At 39.1% G+C, this 26695-nt stretch overlaps 1 protein-coding gene across 1 annotated transcript; it reads right to left on the bottom strand.

Annotated features, from left to right (window-relative positions):
* Positions 1-295: 295 nt before the first annotated feature.
* Positions 296-26075, bottom strand: tapt1a (transmembrane anterior posterior transformation 1a). Its single transcript, XM_041943917.1, has 14 exons — positions 25886-26075; positions 22756-22886; positions 20708-20826; positions 16207-16369; positions 14897-15032; positions 14565-14662; positions 13970-14039; positions 12482-12562; positions 11496-11605; positions 11312-11371; positions 11119-11187; positions 10849-10925; positions 9264-9433; positions 296-3431 (listed from the first exon to the last, which is right to left on the bottom strand). Exons 1-14 carry the CDS (start codon positions 26073-26075, stop codon positions 3133-3135), a joined length of 1773 nt encoding a protein of 590 aa, XP_041799851.1. The 3' UTR covers positions 296-3132.
* Positions 26076-26695: the final 620 nt, after the last annotated feature.

The raw sequence follows: 26695 nt of genomic DNA, 5'->3' as shown, positions 1-26695 counted from the left end.
GTGGAGAACCACAAGTCAAGTGACTCTGTAGCTGATGACTGAACCCAGAAAGTGCAGCTGGGGATGTGAATGAAACTTACTGACACAGTTGCTGAGTGAAGCTTCGGTTGTAGTTTCACATCTAGAGGAAGTTTGTCTCATCGTGACTCCAAAGGAAGCGGACTTTAACAGCACAGTCTGAAGCTCAAAAAGGAAGAACACGTGGAATATCTTTAAAAAGACAGGGGGAAAAAAAAGGAAGGTCTGCATAATGATTCTACTGCATTACGTTACATTAAAAGAACACACGTAAGAAACAAACTTTTATTAATCCAAAAGGGGCATTTTCATACAATATCGAGGTAGGAATTAAATAAAGAACCAAACTGATGAAACAAAGCAGGCAGTGTACTGGACCATCGCAGCTTGCATAAGAACACTTTCACCTCATCTCCATTAGCTCGGTTGAGCCCAGCTGGGTCCAGTTGTGGTTGATCTCCACTGCAGACTGGGACCAGTGAGGCTCAGCCAGCTGATAGTGGACAGACAGACCACAACAAGACTGAGCTCAGGCCAGTGGAGAAGAGACATTTCACAAAACCACATGAAGGACTGAGAGTCAGAATTCATGCGCAAAACATTATCATATCACAACTGGCAGCTCCAAAAATAGAACTATCTTTCTTATTACAATGGTAATGAACATTATAAAGAACTTTTTCTCCAAAACACAATCAAATAAATGCTGATATGTGTTTACATAATATACATCTCACTTCTGCTTAAAGTAAAATGGGTTTACATTATGACAGCTTCTGCCAAAGTAACTTCAATATATTACTACTAGTCATATGTTACTGTAATTAACATGGCAGTAAATTACCTTTAAAATTCCAGAATAAATTAAGAGTAACAGGATGAACAGAAAGAAAAAAAATGAACTCAAAGAGAACTGATTTCTGTCGTAGATTATTTTAAAATTTACCACCATTTAGTTAGGTTTGATGGTAATTTCCCTAATCATTATATCTCGTACCAGTCAAGTCACAGATTTCTCCATATAATTCTGCTAAAACTACTGTTTGCTGCACATGACTGCTGTAGAACAGCTTCATTAAAATGCAAAGTGTAACCTTGTAAAAAAGCCATAAAGTGCTACATAGCATACCATTGTCCTTTGATTGTAACAAATCTGGATCAGATAATAAAAGTCATCGAGTTCTGACATAAATTAAATGTTTGGCCTGGCACTGAAATGTAAAGCTCTCTAGGAATAATATATCATATTTATCTTGCACTCAATTACATACATGGCTGACATATAGAAGATGGTGACATCAATGGTCTATTGTAGATTAGATTTATAGATTTTTCATTGCAATGAAAGATAAGTTTAAATCTTAGCAAATCATTTTACAAGGTCATTCTACAAAATGTAAAACACAGATGCAAAAAAAGGCATTTTGTTGCAGAAATATTGCTTCTATTTTCTAAGATGTAAACAGTAGAACGTTACTTGAGACTTAAATGAGAAACATATGTTACAACATCGTATTTAAGACAATACGGTCCATCAGTGCAAACATTCTCAAGACCAAACATGAATGAATGAAAGTATGAAAAGCCATTTTCAGAATAAAATGACTTGTTACTTGGTGAAGGATGCATAATGGAATATTAACTCTTGGACTGAAGTTATTATATCTGCATTTTGAGATAATAAATTATAAAAAAAAAAACAGATTTTCCGGTAATGATTTGTTGCCTGTATATAGTCTGTATATAAAGAGATTAGAAAAATGTACCCTAAGCAAGAAGAAAATTAAGATTATCTTCAGCATCTATCAGCATTTTCAGTACTTAATTAATAAACCATAATTGGACCTCTGAAACACGTCTGGCTGCGTGAGCGGCTGGTAGAAGCAGCAGATTTAGTGTCAGCAGCATTTGACCGGCAGCTTCTGTTAATGTCGTGCGCTGACTGGATGCTTTAATGAAAGGTCCTTTAGCTGCTGAAGGCGCAATGTAGGCTGCAAATGACTTTATCTGATGGCTGTGTAAACAAAAGGCTCTACTTAAGGCGGTAATTAAAAGTCACTCTTCTTAGTCACGTTCATAACTCTGTGTTGGTGATGCTGGGAAACAAAACAATGCTTCACTTCAAAATTCTGTCATAGTCTCACTGAGGTAAAGCCTTCTGAACTGAGCAGTTAATGGAGCGAGCAGCGATGTATGGACTCACATGTTATCAGTGTTTGACCTCTTAGAGCTGTGTTTCCCAAGCGTTTTGGTTTGTGACCCCTTAAAACAAACCACTGTCTATTTGTGACCCCTCGTCACCAGTGTCTGCACTTTGTGACCAGTTTAGACAAAGACTTTGTTTTCTGCTTCAGAGACCCGAAAAGATAAAATTATGCAGCAATTCACAAGATAAATGGTTAAAATTAGAGAAGCAGATTCTCCTAGACTTGGAAAATGAGGGGTGAGGCGAGGGGTATTCAGTTTGTTGCAATCATCGCTACATCCAAATAAATCCTGCACTCTGCTCCTGAAAGTTACCTCAGCGTCTGATTATAAAGGCTGTGCTGTAAAAACAGGCTATTCGTTCTTGCAAATTGGATTGATGTCAGACACCCAATAATTTACAAAAAGAACATTTTTTAATTCAGGTTTTCTTGAGGAGATGAAACACCTGAAGCAATGAAACCAGTTGCAGAGTCTGGAAGTTTGTCTTCTGGCTGCTGAACAAACTGAGAAATTTCTCTCCTTCTGGTCCCAGTGCTGCTCAGACAGGAAGTGCTTGTGTGCTCTCACACATACACTGTTTCACACACACGCTGACACACACACACACACACACAGTCACACAGATATGACAGTTCATCCTGACGACTGGGCTGCCACAGTCACACTTTCTGTCTCCTGCTGTTAATCAGGCAGCTGAAGTTTTCTTTGTCAAACTTCTCGACTTCAGGCTTCAACAGCAGCAGGATCGTCTGACACTCGAGTGTCCGTGTTCACAATAACTTACTTTATTGCCACCAACTTGAATAAATACTCAGCTTTCTGCTGCTGTTGGCCAGGAGAGCCGGGCCAAAGTGCCCTTTGCGTCTTTCCTGAGTGGTTAATCGCTACATCAGCGGCTGCCGCTGCTCAGTCGATGCGGTTACCACAGATTGTGAAACGGTCGATCTCCAGCAGGTCTTTTTTGGGAGTCCTGTGCTTCAGTTCAGAGGCTCCTTGTGCCTCGCTCTCCTCTTCCTTGGAGAGCGAAGACTGTTCGGGTTCAGGTGGTGGAGTCGGAGGACGGCTAGCTGGAGAAGCAGGAGAGGCGTCAGTGGGCGGGGGAGGGAAGAGGTCAGTCCTTGGAGTCGGCTGGGTGGTCACAGAGGAGGAGGAAGACGGTGGTGGCCTGCTGGGTGTGGCAGAGATCTGCTCCACCTTGGATTCACCTGTAAAAAATAGATAAACAAAATAAATATCCTGTGGATTAGAGATGTGTGTGATCAGTGGACAGGTTGATTCAACGTTGCTACCGTCAGTTGTCGGTTAAACTTGTTATTTTATTAACGTACACACTTAAATTACAGGCAGGGTTTCTGTTATCCGGTAATAACTGATGATTGTTGGAACAGTGAAAGATGGACCAAGAAGGTTTTGGTGAGTTTTATTTTGTTTCTGTCGAGTTTGAATGAAGTCTGTTTCTCTAAATGGGGTCTGGTGGCTTTGGCGAGAGTGATATAACGGCTGTTTCACGTTAAAACATAAAGGATCTTACGCATTAACAAAAAGGATGTATCTCTGTCCATTATGTTGTCAGACACTTAGAATAACAACTGGAACCTGTCAGTAGCAAAAACAAACACTTTAGTGGACAGACAGTGCCCAGAGGGGTTATATTACAGCCCATTTCACGGCTGCTGGCCGACTCTCTTTCATTACTGGGCCAATTTTAAAAATTGGTGTCCCCATTAGTAACTTAAACATGGGAAAATAGAGTCCACACAGAGATAATATTCAACTGGAATTTCTTCCATTTGTCCGGGACATCGAAATTTTCAAAAAACACAGTGACCAGCACCGAAAAGTGCCACACGTTATAGCAGCTTTTAAAATGCTATTTGGTTATTGAAGAATGTGATTAATGGTTGAAAATGGCTCTCATAATAGGCTCAGTATTTTTTTTTTTAAACAAGGTTTATCTTTACAGGTTAATTTGTGCCCAATTTTGAGTTTCTTCTGCAGTTTTTTTACTTTTAAACTTGGCGACTAGTGTGGGTTTAAACTTCTGCTAAAAAGCAAGGGAAATTAGTTGTGAGGAACATTTCAAATATGGCAGAGTGAATTTTGGTTTGCTCAGCGTTTTCACCAGCCAGTTGGTCTCTTAACACAATGTCTACATAGGACGTTAGCAGAGCTGCAGCAGCTTCAGTCCTCCATCTGTGTCTACGCAGGATACGTTCGGAGCACACACCCAATCGCTGTCATTGCATGCGTAAAATGGAAGGAAATAGACTTGAAATGGAAAAAGTCTGCTTCTGGACGCATTTCCGCACGTAAAGCACAAGTATAACGTGAGCTGTGTAGCATAGTTTAGCATTAAGACTGGAAACAGAGGGAGACAGCTAGCCTGGTGCGTCTTGTGGTCTCCGTTTGGATACTAGACAAGTCATCTGACTTTGATAAAATAATGATAATGAGACACAGCTGTCAACTCTTTATGCTGCTTGTGTGCTTCTTTCCAGACGGATAATTTGACACCAGACGCATTAGGAAACCAAAAGGAGAAGCGAGATGCTGAGAAAGCGGAGATTTCTTTTAGATTAGTTTGAGGAAGAAGAAGATGCAGTCCGGGAGAGGGTAATGTGCTGTCTTTGAGCAGAAATTCTCAGCATGTAACAGAAGAAGCGAAGGTGTTCTGGCTTGAGTGACAGTCAGCCAACGTACACCCACCTGACTGCTCAGTTTCAAAGCGGCACAGAGGGAGAATAATGAAATGTAGCCAGAGAAGAGAGCTGACATGGACCACGAAGAAGCACAGTTGGTCCTTATCAAAACTTCACTGCATTACGTTAAGAGAAAACACTGCAGTTTGAGCGCACAGTGTATTACATTAGGAAAATCAACCAAACGGAATAATTCATCATATTAGAGAGAATTGAGCGAAGCAGCATTGGATATTAACAAGGCCGTCCACAGAGACAACCGGCTAGCCCCGGGCTATCTGGCTACAACAAACTTCCAATTCTTCTTGTAGACAGAGCTGAAACAACACTTAACTGTACAGAACTACTGCAACCCACTGAGCATATAGAGAGTGTGTTTGAGTAAGGCAAAGGAATATCAAATATAATAGAGGCCATGAACACATACATTGTAGGCTTACTGAATATTAGAAAATGTCAGGCTTTGCTCTTGTATCACCTTCAGTTCTGCCTGAATAATTCAGTGGTGAATCGGAGAGGAATTTATAATAAGGCATGCCAGTTGATATTCAATAAATAAACAAGTGCACTCATCTCTCACTTTCCCCATTGAATCTTTCTTTGCTTCAGTTTAATATAGAATAGACACAGTTCTCCATGACTTCTCCGAAAGATATGTGAGCTTTGATAAAACTTAAGCACCATATGGGGGTTGAAATGGCTGATGTGAAACTGCTCATTACCCATTTCTGCCCTCTGGACAAAAGCATGCAGTATAGACAGATGGCATATCTTGTTTTATGTGAATACAGATCATTGTAAAGACAAGGACATGCAGATGAACATAATTGCGCAGTGAATTCACTGGAGCAGCAGGTGAAGCTAGAGGCACAGACCAAAGTAATTTAATGTTAGTAAATGAGCATGGGATGTGAGGTCGCTGGTTCAAATCCCAGCAGCTAAATGTGTGGGAAGCAGAAGGAGACTCCATTAATTTCCCACAACCTCAAAGTAGTTATTATTATACACTATATGTTGGAGCGCAGCGCCTAGAGCCTTATAGCTGCTGCTTTCTGAGAAACCAGATTCGTTTGAAACACAAGCGCTTGTTGGAGCTTTGATGTTTGATATGACATGATGCATCATCAGGATCTTTGTCATTTTAAAGCTCCTGGCTGAGCGCGGCGGGCGGGTCTGTGGCGCACGGGAGAAAAGATCTGCAGGGATTTGGCTGCGGATGACAGGGAGATCCTGCCACCTCCAAATCTGTGTCTGATCTTATGTGTGTGTGTGTGTGTGTGTCGCAGATACATGGCCTGCTTAACAGTTTGTCAAGATATTTACATGAACGTTAATGAGGAATATTCATATGTAAATATCTGTTGGAATGTTTATTTAATATTATGTATAGAACTATTATTGTTGTAGCTATTACTGCTATCTACAAAAGATAAAGGCTTTTGGCATGAAAACCTGAATTTCTATTTTAAACAAGAATCCTGTATCATAAATATATATCTGGAATTTGCAACAAAAGAAATGGCTTGAAATCAGCTGATGACTCATGACTCCTGCCCACATGCATTACGAGGCTCTAAAATGAAAATGGTCAAACTTCAAAAAGTCAGATGCCATACCTGCTGCATAACTTTAACAGAAAAACAGTGTCTAATTGCTGCTGCTGGGGTCTCTCCATCAAAACCATGACAACAAAAGATGTAGTTTCATGATGTTGTTAAGTCGTGTGGGATCATGGGAGTTGTTGGTTGTAAAACAACGGCCAATGAAAATCTATCTGATATGACTCAGGCAGAAATGCTCACAGATGAGGTAACGTATTAAAGTTTTATTAACATTACCCTTTGTCACGTTTGCTACTATCATGTGTTGTTTCCAGTGTCACCAAAGACAGCTGACCAATTAAACGCACATTACTTTGAATAAAAATACGGATTTGTCAGGGTTTGAACCTTGTAGGAAACATTTAGGATAATGTGTTTATAATAATAAACACAACTCAACAAAATATGTAACATAGGTCTAGTTGTTTTTAGACATTTCAGTATGGAAATGTTACATAATCTGTGTTATAGTCACATTACTGATCAAATCAAAACAAGCAAAAATTATTAGCAGATTCATTGTATAGCTAAAATGCTGAACATTGGCTAGTTTGATCTGCAGCTTTGCTGACTGGAAATTAAATATCTTTGGGTTTTACTGTTGGTGAGATTTTTTTTACATTTTATAGTAAAAACCAATCATTGGGAAAAAAGGTAGCAGATTAATTGATGCTAAAAAATAATCATTAGTTGCAGCCATACACACAAGACTTGACATTATACTGTATGTCAACCACAATGCAAACAATAATTATTATAACTTTTAGCTTTTTAACTAAAAATGTTACAGATTGGATTTCTCCATCACATACAGTAGATGTGTCTGTCAGCTGCCTGAAGCCGGACACTGAGCTCCTACCTGCTGACAAATCTGTCTGGATTCAAGAGTCAGCTAAATGTCTCCATGTAAATTAAAGTGTCAGCTAAATGTCTAAAAATGTTAATATAACCATGATCCTTTAAAATGGCCATGTTATGTTTTTTGGATTTTTCTCTTTCTCTTTCTCTTTGTGTGTTTCGTGGCTTTTTTGTGCATATAAAACATCTGCAAAGTTACAAAGCCCAAAGTCCATGAATCAACTTAGCTCAAACTTAGCTAGGAAGCTAAAAACACAGGCAGGGCTAACAGTGAGTGATGCCTGCTTAGGCCTGCGCGAACTGACCAATCAGAGCAGACTGGGCTATTTGGAAGGGGAGTCTTAAGGAGGACTGGATATAAAACAGAGTTTCAGACAGAGAGAAAACCGGTGCTGCAACAATGGACAGTATGAGAAAAATAATGTGGTTTTTGAACATTAAAGCATGTAAACTGATTCTAGCAGACACTTAAAATTAAAGTCTGAACCTGAAAATCAGCATGATGTGGCCTCTTTAAGGCGAGGTTTGGTTAGCCTAGTGTTGCTTTAGGTACTGTGCTGCATGCTGTGGACAAACACAGGATTTGGAGACATTAACTAGCAGCACTAAAACATTATGTAAATGAATATTATCCACCCTAATATTAAGTATCAACAAAAGTACTGCGTTTCCTTTGAACATTTGCTTGATCTTTGTAAGAGATTTCTGTTTTATTACATACAGTATTTCAATGTGGAGGGAGACTGGAAAGATCAGCCATTGAGTAGGAGGCAGAGAGCAACATGCACATTATTCATAGGCCAGATTAAATCTCAGGACGTCTCATTTACTACATATCTATTCCAGAGAAGCACCAGGATATTCTCTCAGGTCTTCACACTTTTCATATCTCCAAAGTAGGAACTTCTCAAATGTTACATCGGTAGAATATCTGCAGCCGAAGTTTTGTGATGAAAAGCATTTGTATAATTCACAATAAATATATTTCATATAATCTCTGTCAATTTGTGCACAGTAGCTAAAAACTCCGAATCATTTTTGAACATGGCTGTGCTGCATTTTCTTAATTTAGATCCAAAATCAAACTGTTGTGTTCACAGTGCATGATGACCTCCTGAATTTTTCATGCTGAAGATATGAGTGCACAATAAAATTTCAATGTCTCGTGTACCAGTATTTATTTTGGGATTATTGGTTAAAAATATATTTGTTCCAAATAGATGGCTTGAGGTCTTGTGCTAACAGTCTTAGCTAATTTATTTAATCAGGTAATTATTGAGCTTATTATCGTACAAAAAGCAACTACACACAAAGTTCCAAGCTTATCAAATAATAAATCCAAATGTGTTTGTATACAGACCTGAACATATATAGCATATATAAAAAGAGAGCTATACGGTGACATGCTACACATTGGGGGCAGCAAAAACAAGATGTGAACACAACGTTGACATATTGTCTTTTAAGGTGGTATGGCAAACCTGTTAGTAAACAGTTGCTTATTTGCACATCCAGCAGTTAAGGAGCAATATTATCTTTCACTTAGAGGTGTGTTTGTGCCCACCTGATGAATATAAGTCCAATATTCACTGTCTGCTAGCTCTGTTTTTGGTCTCTACCAACTCCTACGGGAAATATCTGGCTGTTTAGTGGCTAAATTCTCAACTGTGTTCACCAGCTTGTGACCTTGCTTGTTAAACATTAGAACAGTTAATTTTTGCGTTTCTATTGTCAGAACTTGTGGACGGTACCAATAGAACCACTCGATTGCGTCCCATTTTTTCATTCTCGTCTGTTGAGGTACCTAGCACACAGATCCGGTACTTTAAGGTGGAGCTGTTGTTGCTGTTAAGAGTTGTAAGAGTTGTTTGTGGTTTACCTGAAGGTGTGGGACATCTGTCCTGGTCAGCTTTGCTGGGGTTTTTCCCAGTGGAGGATGGAGTGGTGGAGGGCCTCTCGAACAGTTTGTCCTCCATGTTGGCCCTCTTGACGTAAACACACGACTTCCCCAGCAGCACAATACTGTTCAACACTTTAAGTGAAACCAACCTAAAAAGGAAGAAGGCTGCTGTTTAGAGAGATGCATCTCTGACTGGAAGAAGTGTTTTCTAAAAGCGAGCCAAAGACTCTTTCCTTTTCTTCACTACTACTTTGGAGGTTCAACAATCTTCTGTTGTTAAAAACATGACAAAGCAAAGTAGGGATACACACTTATTTTGTTGATGGCAGCATTAATTTGTGAAATCAATAATCACAGAATATTGGAATACTGACTGTGTTAAAAATGTCATATTAGCGTGTCTGTTATTGCTTTTGGCAACCAATGTATTACATTTTTTTTCCTTTTGTAGCTTTTTTGCTGATTTGGTTGATGGATATGAATGTAGATTTTGGAACATTTTGAAGAGAAACAGATTTTTCTCTAACATGCTGTTATTGCGGTTATCACAGTGCTGTCTTGAGCTGGGCCACAGCTTTATTGAATCTCTTCTAACATCTGGTTTCGATCGCCACTGTTCACATCCCACCACTGACACCAGGATGTTGATGTGTACCATCCTTCTGTGTTTCCCGGCTTTGCTATAAGGCCCAGCCTCTGACACTGTGATGAGAGAGAGACAGACACATTTGGGTCTGTGGACCACTGCTCGCTGTGACAGGGCGTTTCGGACTGAAAGACTGAGCATGGCTGAATCTTTGCCAACGCACGGCGGTCTGTTCAAGCCAGAGCTATTTTTAAATCAGGGGGTGGGGAAGGCCAGAGATGGCACTAGAGATGACAACATTGTATTCTTCACCCTGAGGGAAACTCTTCAATGGTACGAGCCCAATGGGATCTGGCAAATGAGAATGAGCGAGGCAATCAGCAGCTCAGCACAGGGAGAACGTGAGGGCACAGTGTTAATGCTTATGTAACTGTGTGTGTGTGTGTGTTTATGACAGTGCCTGCATGTGTTAGTGTGCATTCAGACTCTGCAAGCATGTCTGTACACAACATATGAGTCTGTGTTTGTGTGAGAGTCTCTGAGCTTATTCGACACACAATCATTAAATAAAAAACATAAACACTGAAATATTCACTGATGTATGACTTAATGAATACAGTGTCAAGATTCACTAATATAGAAATATAGACATTGACCTCAGTTTTAATGGTTTAAGTCTGTGCTTCAATAAAGAGAGGTAAGGGATAACAATACATCTTATTACCAGATTAATGTGAACAATTTAGACAGCCAAAACCAGTTTCAGCCTTTAAATCTCCTCTTGAGCTGCATTTTATAGTCAGATTAAAATATATGTAGTGTGTGTAAAATGAAAATGCCATGTTGAGTTCAACCAGTACAGCAATATTAGGATTAAAAGCTCTGGAAATTTTGGATGCTGGGCAGGGCAATCTACAATAAAATCATGTAATAACATTAGCAATATTTTATACAACAGTATAACTTTAATAGACTTACCCAAGATAAAAGAGGAACACACACGTGTATGAAAGAGCTCCCTGCACCTTCACCGAGCTCATTACCACTCGGATAAGCTGTTAAAACATTAAAAAGCACAATGAATGGTTTTGATTTGGAAAATACAATTAATTTATACAACGATGAGAGCCACCAGCTCGTGGCATTACAAGTACAAGCTTGTAGGAATTGGCTCATGTTTTTGTGCCAATGACTAACTGTGTGCTGGTATTTAGTGCCTGAATAGCAACAGAGTGCAGCCTCTCTTACCAGAACAGCCAAAGGCAGAGGGATGAAGCCCATCCTCCGGGCCACTGAGTCACTGTAGTCTGTACAAGCCTACATAGTGACAGAGAAGCACAGATTACAGCTCTTGACAAAACTGCATTGATTAGCTGCGTAGGCTGAATGCTGTTTATGTGAGTATAATGACGGGGATATGAAAAAAGAGACAGTTGCTTACATTCTTCTGTCGGCTGCTGACGAGATCGAAGGCCAAACTGGCTCGGTATTCACTGTACACCTGGGAAAGAGACAAGCAAAATAATGCAGTATGAGAGCCAACACGTCTTATTTAGGAAAGACAAAGTCGTCAGTTGGTGAATGAGTGTCATTTAGAAATAATGAATGTCAGGTTTGCTCCTTACATCTGCAGTGATGTCATTGAATTTGGTGATGAAAGCATGCTTAATGATGTCAACAGCAACTTCAGAGGTGACGACCATAAAGACATCAGGGAACAACACCCACAGGTGGTCTGAGGGGAAGAATGGCACAAGAAACTTAATGTTATATGTAAATATTTTTCTTAATTTTAGATATTTTTAACAAATAATTCAGCTAATTTATACCAGGAACGTTCTGAGAGATTGCACATGGTCAGAGTCAGAATAAGCACTTTGTTAGTTCGTCACTAAGAGCAACCGGCATCACATATGTCATGTGATCCACTGCTAATACAAATGTATTGATTAGTGCAGCTTTAAGTAAAATAATTAATCATACAATTCAATACATGAGTTTGTGTACAGCACATATATTTCTTTCTTGTCTTATGCAGGTTACAAAAAGTGAAACGGATTTGGCTCTCATTGTGAGTGTGTTTCACAGGTAATCAGCTGAGAGCAGGTGCTTTAGTTCTGTTTAATGTAAACAAAGAAGTGCAGATGCCACTAATGCAGCATAGATGATAAGACTATTACTGGAGACTTGTGATTTGTATACCACTTTAGCAACAGAAGGCTGTGGCTCTGCTAGTATTAGCACATCAGTGTTATGATTTCAGCTGACAGGCCACGTCTGTCATCTAGTGTGTGTCTGGCTTTGAGACTGGCAGAAGGAGCTGACTGTTTTTAGAGGGCTGCCACACAGAAACGCCTAGCTCTCATCCCTCACTCTGCTCTGTCGTATTTACTGAGGTCTGCTGCAGTGACAGATCCCCAAGGTGTTGCAGTGGGTCAACCGAAAGCAAAGCAGCAGGGAGGGAGCTGCTCAGCAGATTATTCTGGATTTTTCACAACAGCAAGCACTGACCACTTTTAAAAAAATCCGATTCCAAGATGGATAAACTTTGGTGAACACAGTCTGTTAGCATTTACTACAATATAAAAAAATCTATTAAACTGCTAATTACCTGGATTCCATGCAAACTGCTCCATATTCCTGAGACAAACGATGAGCAGGAGAACGTAGCTGGTGAATCGTTCCTTGATATCTGCAGGATTAAATAAACACATTTGTGATTACAATCTCTGGAAAAACTTGGTTTAAAAGCATCAACACAACTGTAGTAATGTTGCTTTCACCCACACTCGCTATCCTCGTACTGCAGTTGTGTGTTTAAGCAGGTGGTGATAGTCTGTTTTAAATGAGTGAAATCTGCCAGTTTTATTGTACACTGCTTTGCTAAAAATGATGCTTTTAGAAAAGTCTGAAATAAGTCAGTAATCATACATTATAGCAGCATATCACAATTACATTGGCTTAACAGTCATCTTATCGCAGTACTGTGTGCCATTAGCATTCATCTACTAGAATTTAAAGACACGGCTGTAAATATTCAGCACGCCATCCTCAGTGTTGATAATAGTCAGGACCCTGCTCAGCTCCATAAACAGGGAGTCTTCAAGATGTGAGTAAGCAGTGAGAGGCAAATGGCAGCTGATCAAGGCTTATTGTCTTCTGCTGTCATTAGAATACAATTAAGATAACAACAAGCTGCCTCCTGGAATCAAGGGAACCACACAATGCATTTAATATCTCTATTCAGACTGTCAAAGCCAAATGGATAAATTCTTAAGAGGGCTGTACATAAATAAGAGGAATTATTACCCTTCTATGTTTTTCCATTACAGTTTGGTGCAACATTTTACGAAAAGACAATCATGTATCTGTCCAGCAGAAACTGACAAAAGCTTCTGTTTCATCAACATGATTCACTTAAAAGTACTTTTTTGAAACAGGAAACAGTATGAGGTCAGCACTGATCTGCCTCGTGTCAGGTCACTAATATTTAAGCGTTGTATGACTTCAGTACTAATACAACCAAGCAGAGCTGCAGCTAATGTTTACAATTTAATTATCGACTAATCTGAAGATTATTTTTTGGATTAATCACTTAGACAATAAATTCTCAAAGCCAAAAATATTCAATTTCTAATAATATAAAAAAGATAAAAAGCCTTCAATCCTCAGAAGCTGGAACCAACAAATATTTGACTTATTACTTGAAAAAAATACTCAATGTGTATGTGTCTGTGAGTTGTACTTGAGGTTTTAGTTTTGTCATCAAACAGTTAAAGAATGCTTGTTTAAAAATCAAATTCTTTCAATGCACAATTTTCCCTTTTGTACACCCAGCAGCAGCAGCAGTGAAGCAGCTAAAGACTCATGGATGAAATGATAATGACACATCTCGGAGATGAGACAAACTCAGTCTCTATGAATATTTCAATGTTTTAGAATTTAATTTTGTAAGTGTAAATTAAATGCAGGTTGAAAATGTGACAAAAGCCAATTAAATGAAAGCATATGAGTATGTGTTTGGTTCTCTTTCTCTTTTCGATACTTAAAATAATGCATTAAAAATGTGTTTTCTGAGACAACATATTTAATATCTTACCACTGTTGGACATTTGGAATAAGTTGTTCTTTTCAAATTTCTTGAACACGCTTCCTTTGATCTCCACAAACTGTGTTTGAAAGAACAGAAGAACAAAGAAAGAAAAGCAGTTAGCAGCATTTAGGATCCAGGAAACACACGCCATCATGTTGCAGCTGCAACAGTAATGTTTCATCATCAATGTGCCAAGTTCAATTTTTCTGGGATGCATCTGCATACAAATTATTTAAGTATTTAAGTGTAGCTTGTGAGCATGAGTGCATACATTTTGTTTGTGGAAGAGTGTAGCTGCTTCACTAAAGAAGAAGCTACATTCTTTTAGTTTATTTTTTAAACTACAAATTTAACTAAGCGTCATGTTTTTGATTTTAATAAGAAAACCAGCAATGAAAGCTCCAAAGAAGTCTTAAAGGTTTCTGAAGCCCAAACATACACAGGCTGAGGAAGCAAATGTGCTGGAGGTAAGAAAGCCTCGAAATGTCTGTTTTCTGTCAGGGTTTGGTGCTGATGAACCATCACGCAGATTGTTGTGCACTACATTCTCTCAGGTTGCATGCACGTGTATGTATGTGTGCATGTGTGTGTGTCCACTGACGTTGTTGGACATCATGATGGTGAGCAGGGACTTGTTGTGTGAGTTGAAGGCGACGTTGAGGGTGGAGGCTTGGACCATGATGAGGATGGCATGGAGGACTGACAAACAGCCGCTCAGGAAAACAGCGGATTTAAAAAGCATTTTAACACTGAAGACCAAACCTAAAACCTAATGAAAAGCAGCACATGCTAACAGTTAAACAGAGCACAGATTCAATGCCTGAAAACAACCCAGCTGTAAAACTAGTAAGATCAACATAATAACCAACACAGAAAGATCAATTAAACAACTAAAACGAATCATTTTTTGCCTTTTAGTTACAAGAAGGATACAGACGTAGAAGACGGCCATGATGAAGTGAGGAATGACGCCGATGCTGTCTCTTTTCCGTTCTTTGGGTTCTGTGGCTGTCCAGTAGAGAGCGTCCAGGATGTCTTGACCAAAGGAGGAGAAGAGGCGGTCAGCCACCTTACAGAGGAACGACAGATAAGAGCAGCACTTAATAAATGAATAGTGGGATGTATTTCAACCAGACGTTTGGTTCAGTTGCTCTTTTATCTTACTTTCATGAAAGCATTCTGCTCTGCTGTTTCGATTACGCCTGCTTGTTTTGTTCTCTTTTGAGATAAGATCGTACCCTGTCATTTACAATTAATGAAATTACCTACTGGCTGTCAACTATATTCATTAGTCTTCATAACAACAGATATCACATTATGTCAAATGAAAGTGGATTCCAGCTACATCAAATGTGCAGTTTAGCATTTATTTATTTGAAACTGATGTGTTGCACAGAGAGTTTATGGTTATTGCTAATTTTCAACTTGTGTCCCTACTTGGCTTTTACATGTCCAGTGTAGTTAAAATATACAGCTGTCAGTATCATAAAACCACAATAGTGGTGGAATGTGCAAATACAATAAAATATACACACACCACAATACACATACAGAGTACAATTAGCTAAAAATGGGTACAACCAGCACATGACTTTGTTGTAAAAGATGATTTGGAATTCATTTGATTTTATTTGGTAAATGTGTTCCAGAGTTGATGGAGGAAGCTGATTGTCCAAATTCAGATCTATGATGTGGTATTTTACACCATGCTCCTCGTTTCTCTGTTACTGTCTCATCTTTGGATGAATTTGGAAAGAGGTCCCGGGGCTAAACTGTTGACACATTTGAAAACGAATTTGAGAAAACAAAAATGAGTAGAGCTCTCAAACATTAAGAGCCTGAATCTTTTTAATATGTGACAGTGAGGCCAGCGGACAGGCTCTTTGTCCATTATTTCAGTGTCTCATTGTATTAGGATGTGAGGTGTCTGATTGATCGTAGAGTGCATAAATAGCCCAAGTCTTGATTTTAGAAAACATTGAAACTGTTTTTGTTCTTCCCCAACATTCACATCTATCAGAGACAAGGTTTTCACAGTATTTCTGGGTTTGGTCCATTCAGGCTATAAATGCTTGAATGCAAAACAAATGCACCAGTGGTCAGATTTATACATTTACTGTGTTCAAGTGTTTGTACAGAGCATGCACAAAACTGGACATGCAGACAATCCTGCATGTTTGAGAACAGATGCAATTTTTTCTTACTGCCAAATGTCAGATGTGAGGGTATGAAATGTGAGGTACCTCCAACATGTTGTAGATGAGGTAGAGTTTGATGACAGACTGTCCTCTGATCAGGTGATACATCATGGAGTAATCGACGTAATGCATCATGGAGAAGCACAGCACCAGGATCAGGCCCTTCAGCACGTCACATACCTGCGCTGGCTGCAGCAGCCGAGTCCCGCTGACCACACACACACACACACACACAAAACACATCAGCTTAGAGCATCTCTGAGGATAGAAACACATGTAACCAAGCTTTCAGACCATTCTCATATATCTGAACACATACTTTCATGCTGATCCAGAAGTAGTGTATTTGCTTAACATGCACACACAACAACCATTATGGTGTGAACGACTACATGTGTTTGTAACCAGGTTTAACATACAGTACATGTATGCTGACAAACACACATCTAACCATGTTATGATCATGACTGCATGAACACAGACTAGTATTTACAGCACTAACATATTTTTCCCCACACTTTCAGCATCACTGATGCTGAGATCTGCTGTTTTAGAGTGAAGAGGGAGCTGAGCCCTGATTCATTACAGTACCAGATGACCAGATTATTGACTACGACTCTAAAGATCTCTGCTGTTCATAAAAAGCGAGGAAAGAGTCAGACAACACGTACAGGGGTAGATAATTATTAATAACAAAAAAGACACAACATGATATTAAATTTACTATCTCCTTTATACCAAAACTTATCTCATTCATAAGATTATCTCCTTTTAATATGTTTGTTTTGTTCTGTGCTGCTGCTCTGATAAGATTAAATCTTTGTGGTTCTTATCTACCAAACAGACAACAGCACACAAACAAAAATGTGTCTGAGCATCAGTCCGAACGGAAATATTTTGTTACCAAAACAGGTTCAGCATTTTGGACAGAAATGTTTAAAATTGGGTTGGGTGAGCAAAATAAATGGACGAAAACTAATAAGCTGTCACATACCGCAAGAGCAGCAACACATCTTTTAATGGGTAATAATGTGTTCCAAACATGTGTAGCTTTCATAATTAATAGCAACGGTTGGCAGTGGCGGCTTGGGAGCATGTTAAGAGGAGGGCTGACAAATCCATAGGGCCAGTTACTTAGTATTTACCATGACAGGGATAACCGGAAAGAGCCAGAGCCAGAGCTTAACTTTAAGACGCCCCGCATATTTTACATGTCAGCTGTGTGACTGCTCTATATGTCTGCAACCACCTCCAACTACAGCAAGAAAATATGTTTTAATATTCACCACATGGGCTTCTTACTGACCCTAAATCCCAATTTCAATATTCACTAGCGTTATGGTTTTCAAACATGAAACAGCCAAATTACACCATGTGTTTGCTGTTGGTTGTTTTTTGACCCCACTGCCACAAAGACTACAGTGTCATTGCTCTCAATAACAACCATCTCTCCACAGTACAACCCTGATTCCAAAACAGTTGGGACGCTGCGTGAAACATAAATAAAACTGAGTGTGATAATTTGCTCCTTTTTGACAAATACTCAACTGAAAACAGTACAAGACAAATATAGAAATATCTTTCATGTTTCACCTCATCAACTTTATATGCTCATATTGAAACTTGATGCAGCAACACGCTACAAACAAGCTGGGACAGGAGCAACAAAAGACTGGAAATGTTGTGGAATGCTCCAAAAATACCTGTTTGGGACATTCCACAGGTAAACAGGTTCATTGGTAAGAGGTGATAGTTTCATGATTGGGTATGAAAGGCTCAGTTGTTCACAAGCAAGGATGGAGCGAGCGTCACATGATTGTATAAAGATATTACTACATGCTTCAGAAATGTCTGTTTGTTTGCAAATAACTGAGTTCTGCTTTTTATTTGTTACGTTTTACACAGCATCCCCTTGAACCCCCCCTACTAGTATACAATTTTCCACTAAATCACTCTAAACCACACAGACTAATACTAGACCAACTCACTGGTGCACAAGACATGGCAGAACAACAACAAACTACTCTAACAGCCATCATTACCTTAATTGCCTTTAGCGGCTGTTGATCAGACTTGCATGACAACAACAGGGCTGCTCCTCAGCCCTTACACTTTTTTACAACATGGGAGAGGAAAAGAAATTCAGATTCAGAAGAAGTGGAGGGTGGGGCTGGAAGGTGTAAAGATCTGAACTATTTTAAGAGCTGACTCCAAGCTGAGAGAGGAAATGTGTTTGGGAAGACGTGTAAATTAGCTCAATCAAGTGTCTCACTGTCTTCTGAATCGATGTGCAGCTGAGCACAGAGCTGTGAAGAGACTGGATGAGATGAACAACTGGGCTGTTTTGTCCAAAGCATAAGAGACAATGACTGCTTTCCTAACTGGAGAACAGTTGGAGTTTAGCTTGAATACACTGAATGTACAATTTAGTAAGGATTTCCAAGAACTACACTGATGAGGTGTACATACATAAAAGTCATTAATTATCTATCTATATAACAAAAGATAAGATTCAGACCACTGTGCAAAAATGGGCTTCTATCTAATATCCCAAAGGTTTTATGTTGGTGAACATGTCTCATGCTTCGTTTTCCTGAGGCTCCGGCTCCATCTAGTGGTCAGAAATGAACTCAATCATGTAAATGAGGGGTTAAAAATAACAACAAATTACACTTGTCTTCTCTTGTTGGTAAGCAGCAGCTTTTGGTATTCAGGTGGTTAAAGTGCTAGTGCATCTTATCACCAACATGTGCAACACACACAGCTCTCTAGAGGCAAAGCTGCTGCAGCCGGCTGGTAGTGTAGCCTGTTCAAAGCAGTCTTCACCATCTCTATTCTGCAAGCATTATGTCCATAACACACATGAATTTTACGTATGCTTGAGTGCAGTCAGATATGTGCTGCATTCCAAGTAGCCATCACTTTGTGCCATTCATACCTTATTAGCCTGACAGTGAGCACTTAGACTCTGCATCAGAAAAAGAGGAGAAAGCTTGATGTCTGACACAAGACCTTGTTAGAGAAGCTGCTTTGCTACTGTAGAGCAGCTGGGGGTTTCTGTGCTGGGACGATGAAAACATTTTCTACCTTCCTCAACAACAGCTGCCAATAGATGCCCGTAAATGAGACAAATGAGCCCCGAACTGTTCCAGAAGAGCTGTACAGTAGGCAGCCCTCCAGTTTAAGCGGTGTGCAGCTGTATCACTGACAAGCAACATGATTGTGATGAGAATGAGCATGCACTCTCAGCAAACCTTCCCTGGATGAACAAACAAAAAGACTCATGAGGAACCAACATGGCTGCTCTGGCTTGGAGAATGGAACATGGCCCGACGTGCCAAGCTGCATATTAACAGACACAATGGAGATGAAGAGAAACTGGTGAATGGATGTGGAGGCCATCAGGACAGTGATCACACTTATGAAGCCTTGATTGGCTCTTGGGAGCGTACCTGCTTCTTCTGCAGTAGGGGCATGTGTGTGCCCTGCAGGGGGGAAGGAAGGCAAGGGGAGAGTCAGACAGAGGGTGAGGCTGGCGAGAGGACGGGCAGTGTCCATCGGGGGGTTTCGGTACATATGCCTTGTAGCTGTATGTTAACTGCACTGCTTTTCAATATCTATACAATGCAAAGTATCTCTTCACAATACAAAGTGTATCACAACATGTGAATTGACGGCTGGCTTAAGGCTACACTGAGTCTGAATTTTCCTTTTGTACAAACCCCAAATTTATCAAGGCAGACTGATTATTAGATTGATTTTCCAGGACTACAGTGTATGGTACAATCTACAGTCCAGAAGACCAACATAATCCTGGGAAGAGGAAGGCTATTAATGAGACAAACCTTGCCAGCTGATGTACAATAAGTGATAGACAGAAACCTTTACCAATATGTGTTAAAGACCTATTTTTGTTCCATGTGGAAGATTAAAGCAGATGCTATAGTCAAAACTATAGCTGCTGCAATATGTGTTGCCCGTTAATAGAGAAATAAACAAACAAAAATAACAAACTGGTGACATATCACTGCAGTGGATCAGCAGTATTGCTCTTTTCTAACAGTTTAGCTTCTATCACCACTGCGCAGAATGCGGAAATTCAACACAAACATCTTACGAGACCTTTCCGGTTTAGCCACTGTCGCTTGTTAAAGGTTCGCAAATCATGCTCATATACCAAACAGATTTTATTATTAATTTTAGAGTCTCGTGCATGCATGTATTTTGTGTGTGTGCCTCTATAAATATGTCTGTCTTCGTATGTTGTATATATGCATCTACTGCATGATTTAGCTCCACTGACTGTATCAATTTAGAAAGCATGAAATTATTTTGTTCCAAAAAAAGTGCTAATCATGATTACTTATTGTGAGCTTGATATTGAACAAAATAATTATTAATAATAGTTCAATTGTGCAGCCCACACATCTGGATGTTAGTCCATGATGTGTGTTCATGCCAGACGCTCATGTGCTGCAGTGTGATTATACTGTGTCGTACATTTGGTATGTTTACAGGTTGGAGAGTGTGTGTTTTAGGCTCTTACCTGAAACCACAGCATGGCAGGGTGAGGAGGCGGAGCACGGCCAGCAGCACTCTGAGGGGCAGCAGGGTGAAGACGTACAGGAAGGCGTCCACACACAGGAAGAAGCCAAAGATCATCAGCTGGAAAAGTCGCACAACAACACCTCCAAGTCAAACGACGACTGTCAGTATGAAGGACATGCAGTGAGCAAAGCCCCTGAGCTAAACAACGATCATCAGGGGTGAAAAATACTGCGTACACATTTAGTCATCGTCTTGAAAGATAAATTGTTCTCTGTGCAACAAAATAAAGTAAGATCATGAAAATGTGCAAGCGTATCAGCTGGAGTGATACACAACAGTTTCCTCACATCCAAAAAATGATTTCTAGCTGAAACAGTGACAAACATGTTCTGTCTGGTTAAAATCTGAGGAAAAGCCAGGTGAAAGGTAATAACCACCACATGTGAGACTAAAAAAAGGCCTCGATCTAAACCCAGTGCTGCAGCAGACACATACCTCCATGGTTTCCCACATGTGAACCGCCATTGCTTTGTCATTTAAAAATGAACATTATACAAGAAGTGAATTTCAGCCAGCTGTGGTGTTCTTACTCCCGCTACATGAAGGCACTGAGGTTCGTTTTGGTAGGAGCTGGTGGGAGGGTTTGTCTCTCATTGGTGGATTCTGTGTCACTTTTCTGGGGGCCTTGTGAGTTGCGGGTGAAGTTGGTGAGCCTGCTGCTTAACATAGTGAAGTCACTGAGGCCTTTTCATGTTTACACACATTCCTCTCTTGCCCCCAAGGAAAAACCAGGCCAGTAAGAGCTACATTAGTCTGGGCTCGCTTGTTTGGATGCATTTAAACACTGCTGGATAAATATTGGACAGGATACAGAAGTGCAAATACTAAAGACGCTGGAGCTTATTTAAGAAGCAAATTTGCACAAGTGAGAAAAATTTGCAATTTAATAAAATATATCATAATGTTCTTGTGTCCTAGTTTATGTGACTGCTAACTGTCTTTGTAGTCCAGGCATGTTTATGGGTGCTAAATTTACTTGAACTGATGGGAAATGTTTTGCTTTTACCCCATTAAACCCTGACGTGTTTCAGATCTATGTGTGACTTAGACTTTAACAGCAAAACTGTTGCAAGTTGAGCCAATATTACACTGTAAGGTCATGTGATGTTAAACGTACAATGGATTCATCTTTGTCTTCAGTTTATGAAGCATGACATGTTTGACAGGGTCACACAGGTTGAAGTCAAGTGGAAAGAATTTCAAGACAGGATGGGAGCATTTAGGATAAAGTCACACTGAGACAATTCAACAAGACCTGAGCTAAAAAAGTTCCCTTTTCCCTGTATTTGTTTAATACAGGGAAAATGGAACAAAGCATAACATAAATAAAACAGAATGTGACGATGTGCTATACTCAATTGAGAACATTTCAAAGAAAATATATTTAATGTTTGACCTCATCAACCTAATTGATTTGTGTAAATATCTGTTTATTCTGAATTTGATGCAGCAAATGTTTCAAACAAGTGGAGACAGGAGCAACAAAAGACTGCATCATGATTGGGTATGAAAGGAGCATCCTGGAAAGGCTCAGTCTTTCACAAGCGGGGATGGAGTGAGGTTCAACACTTTGTGAACACATGATTGGATAAAGGAGATTAATACATGGACTCAGAAACACTTCGGAAAACTGTTGTCAGTAAACGCAGTTTGTTTGCTAATGATTGCGTTCTGTTTTTATTTACACAGCGTCCCAACTTTTCAGGATTGTACAAAATTATTGAAGTGTGTGTGCAAGTGATTGTGTGTGTACTTGAGAATGCAGCTAATGATTATTTTCATTACTGAATAGTCTTTCCATTATTCCTTTTAACAAAATAATCTATATTAAATTAGTAATATGCAATAAATTAGTCGATATAATCTTAAAAAATAAAGTATAAATAAATATAAAGTTCAACAGAGTCTAAAGCTTCAAGTTTTAAAACTGATGAAGATGAAGAGAAAAGGGGGGCAGCTGAGTTCAGGACGTGCATCAAACAGTACCTTCTCCAACTCCTTGGGAATGCGCATGCATGTGTAAACTCTCTCTCTGCGCTCGGTGTACTTTGCCTCATTGTGTTCCAGGAAGTAGCCTCTGGTGAGCTCTGCGGTGATGAAGCGCGTCAACGATGGATCTGGAACAACATTAGACCACCAGTGTTACCACAAGGCCATTGTCTGCAACTATTGCAACCACAGCTATCAACACAATGAGAGCACCCAGCTTTGTAGGGTCCACTGCAAAGTGAAAGAGAAGGAAACTTCTCTGAATGGTGAAAACTGATGGTTTAACAGTATTCTTGGAATCACTGTTTGATTCAGTGCATCATGGATACATCTTTATAAAGGCTAAACATGCAAAATGAAGGTTTTTCTTCGTCTTTGTGACACACAGTAGGTTTATTAAATGGATCTCTTTAAAGAAAGTAAAGTGGTAATAGTAAGTGTACTGTAACTCTGCTAACTCGTGATAACTAAGTACAATGAGACTATGGCTGCAACTAATTATTTTATTCAAATGATTGATTAATCTGTCAATTATTTTCATAATTCATCACTTTATCATTTGGTATCAAGTGAGTAACAGTGAAAAATGTCCATCAAACGTTCCCACAGCCCAAGATGAGATCTTCAGACAAAGACATTCTCTTCGGTGTTATAAGAGACGATGAAAACCAGTATTCAATTTGAGAAGCTGAAACTGGAGAATTTTAGGTTTTCTTATTTAAAAAATGTTGACAATTCTTTTCTATATCAATCTAATAATTCAGCTCTAAATGAGATCATAATAAAGGAGGGTGAGCTGCATTGTAAACAGGTGTATCTTGACATCAAGGATATTTAGAGGAATGTTTCAAAGTCAAAAAGTGAGCATTACTCTCATACACTGTCACAATCTGTCTAATATTTATTGACAACCCTGACTGTGTAAAACATACATTAAAACAGAATGCAAACGTTTGCAAAGGAACTGTGTTTACCACAACAGTTTTCCGAAGTGTTTCTGAGCCCATGTAGTAACATCCTTTATCCAATCATGTGTTCACAAAGTGGTGAACCTCGTTTCATCCTCGCTTGTGAACGACTGAGCCTTTCCAGGATGCTCCTTTCATACCCAATCATGATACTATCACCTGTTACCAATCAACCTGTTTACCTGTGGAATGATCCAAACAGGTGTTTTTGGAGCGTTCCACAGCTTTCCCAGTCTTTAATTGTTCCCGTTTCAACCTGTTTGAAATGTGTTGCAGTATCAAATTCAGAATAAGCAGATATTTACACAAATCAATGAAGCTGATGAGGTCAAACATTAAATATATTTGTCAAAAAGGATCAGCAAGTGATCACATTCAGTTTTACACAGCGACCCAACTTTTCTAGAATCAGGGTTGTATTAGAAACTCTTTAAAGAAAAAGATTAAAGACCTTCAAATCAAATAAAGCAATATATGTTGTTATGACAAGCTATTTTATTAGATTATTACCTAATATATCTAATTATTATTAAAACTTTAAGTTTTAGGTCTTGTTGAATTGTCTCAGTGTGACTTTATCCTAAATGCTCCCATCCTGTCTTGAAATTCTTTTCACTTGACTTCAACCTGTGTGACCCTGTCAAACATGTCATGCTTCATAAACTGAAGACAAAGATGAATCCATCGTACGTTTAACATCACATGACCTTACAGTGTAATGTTGGCTCAACTTGCAACAGTTTTGCTGTTAAAGTCTAAGTCACACATAGATCTGAAACACGTTGGGGTTTAATGGGGTAAAAGCAAAACATTTCCCATCAGTTCAAGTACATTTAGCACCCACAAACATGTCCGGACTACAAAGACGGTTAGCAGTCACAAAAACTAGGACACAAGAACATTATAATATATTTTAATTATAATGTGTGGCGCATAAATCATGCTAACAGATGTCGGTAAGATGTCTGTGACTCAATGAGGAATTTCAAGTATACTGCCACAGCTAATCAATAAATTATCAGTAGTTGCAGCCCTACAGTAGTGACACCTCACCGGTCAACATCTGGTCGACTGTTTGGTCTTTTTCAGGTGAGTACTTGATGCTCATAGATTAAAGAAACTGATGGGTCAAAGAATTCACATGGTGCCTCCACAGTATTTACATAGATCTTTCATACAGGAGCTTTTGGTGCGCCATCAGATATGACAAAAGCTTTAAATCCTCACACTAGAGAAGTCGTGCACGCTTGACATTGTATTTTTACTATTTATATATTATTGCTATTATTATAACTGTTATTATGAATTGTTTTAAAGATTATGGTCTAGGCCTGCTCTTTATAGAAAATGTCACAAGACAACTAGTTGTGATTTGGCGCTGAGTGAAATTAGTAAACATTTTATTTAATTGATTTGAATTTTGTCTTGAAAATTAATGCAACAATTGACAGTTTACAAAAATAACTCTCAACTAATTGTCTATCAACTGATCAATTAATCAACTTTCTGCTATCACATCTATCATAATTGGTCGCCCTCTCTGTGTCTGAAGGGTCACACTTTATCTTAACTGCTGTCATTGTGATCCTAAATACTAGAGGCACCATTTTATCACATAAATTTCTGATTTTGTCAAGGTTTGCAGATATTCATGAGGCCACAGAGTCTGAGAGTCATGCTTCTTATGTTACTCTGAGGGGGGAAAAACATGACTTATGGACACCCAGAGGTGAAAACGCCAGACGCCATGCAAACTAACTTTAAACATTAGCACAGTGGCTAGACAGTGGGAGAAGATCCAGAACTAGCTGCAAACAAAGACTGGCGTCCCGGTCGCAGAGCAGTTTCCACAGGGAGGTTTAGTGAGCAGGACCTCCAGAGACGGTTCTTCATTAGCTAACCAGTTAATCAAGCTAGCTCTGGCTACCGCTAATCAAGCTTTGACAGTTCTCCACTCAGCTTTTAGAAAAGCTGCTAGTCCTGAAGCTTTTATAACTTATTTAGATTAAAAGTGATTGTGTTATGTTTAAAATGTTAGATTTACGAAGTCACTACAGTAATAATGCTAACGTACACATTCAGCAGACTAAAGTAACACAGTTGAGACGTGTAACGTTTATTAGCTGTACGTTAGTAGCGGTGTTAGAGGAGCCGTTTACCTGCCGACTGCTCCCGTTGCTCCCTCCTGACAGCACTTATGTCGTAAAATCCCAACGTTTCTGGCAGTTCTGGGGTTAAACCGAGTTTACCCGACTTGTGCAAATCCTCCCACGGTCGTTTCTGCCTTTTCTTGAGCTCAATTTCTGCTTCTTTCTCCTCTGACAGCTCAGTCCCCGACAGGTCCGCCATCTTTACTTCGGCCGCCGTCACTGCCGCCGCGTCGCCTTTGCAACGTCATCGCTATGTAGGTAAAAACAAACAACGTCATCACGGTGAACGTCGCAGGTACATTCAACAGTTTCCGCTCACATGGTTATATTTAAAAAAACAGGAAAAGGTGTTGAAATTTATTCTGCCTTTAAATCCCATGAGACTGCTTGCTGCTACTGTGAGACCTAGAACACAAAACGTGAGTCCTTTTTAATTACTTGGCTAAATTTCACATTTATAAAACCGATATTACAGGCAATAAGCCACGATATTCATTTTATTCATTTCTCTATAAATCCAAAACTTGTAGGTACACAATTATTATTTGAAATCTTTTATTCAAAGGCAATTTCTCCCTACATTAAGTCATTTTAATTTTCTTCTTTACACCGTATACTGTAATATATACTTTGTCTATATTTGTTTGATGTGACAAGAAACATGTGCTTATTTGTTTATCTCAATAAAGAAGAAGGGAAAAAAATATTCAGCAGCTTCACTAACAGTGAGATGGACTTTGATTTCTTTAATAATAATAATAATAATAATAATAATAATAATAATAATAATAATGATAATGATAATGACGATGATAATAA

This window comes from Chelmon rostratus, chromosome 9 (genome assembly GCF_017976325.1).
Source record: "Chelmon rostratus isolate fCheRos1 chromosome 9, fCheRos1.pri, whole genome shotgun sequence".
Classification (NCBI taxonomy): domain Eukaryota; kingdom Metazoa; phylum Chordata; class Actinopteri; order Chaetodontiformes; family Chaetodontidae; genus Chelmon; species Chelmon rostratus.
Note: the sequence above shows the minus strand (reverse complement) of the source record. Positions and strands in the feature narration are given on the sequence as shown.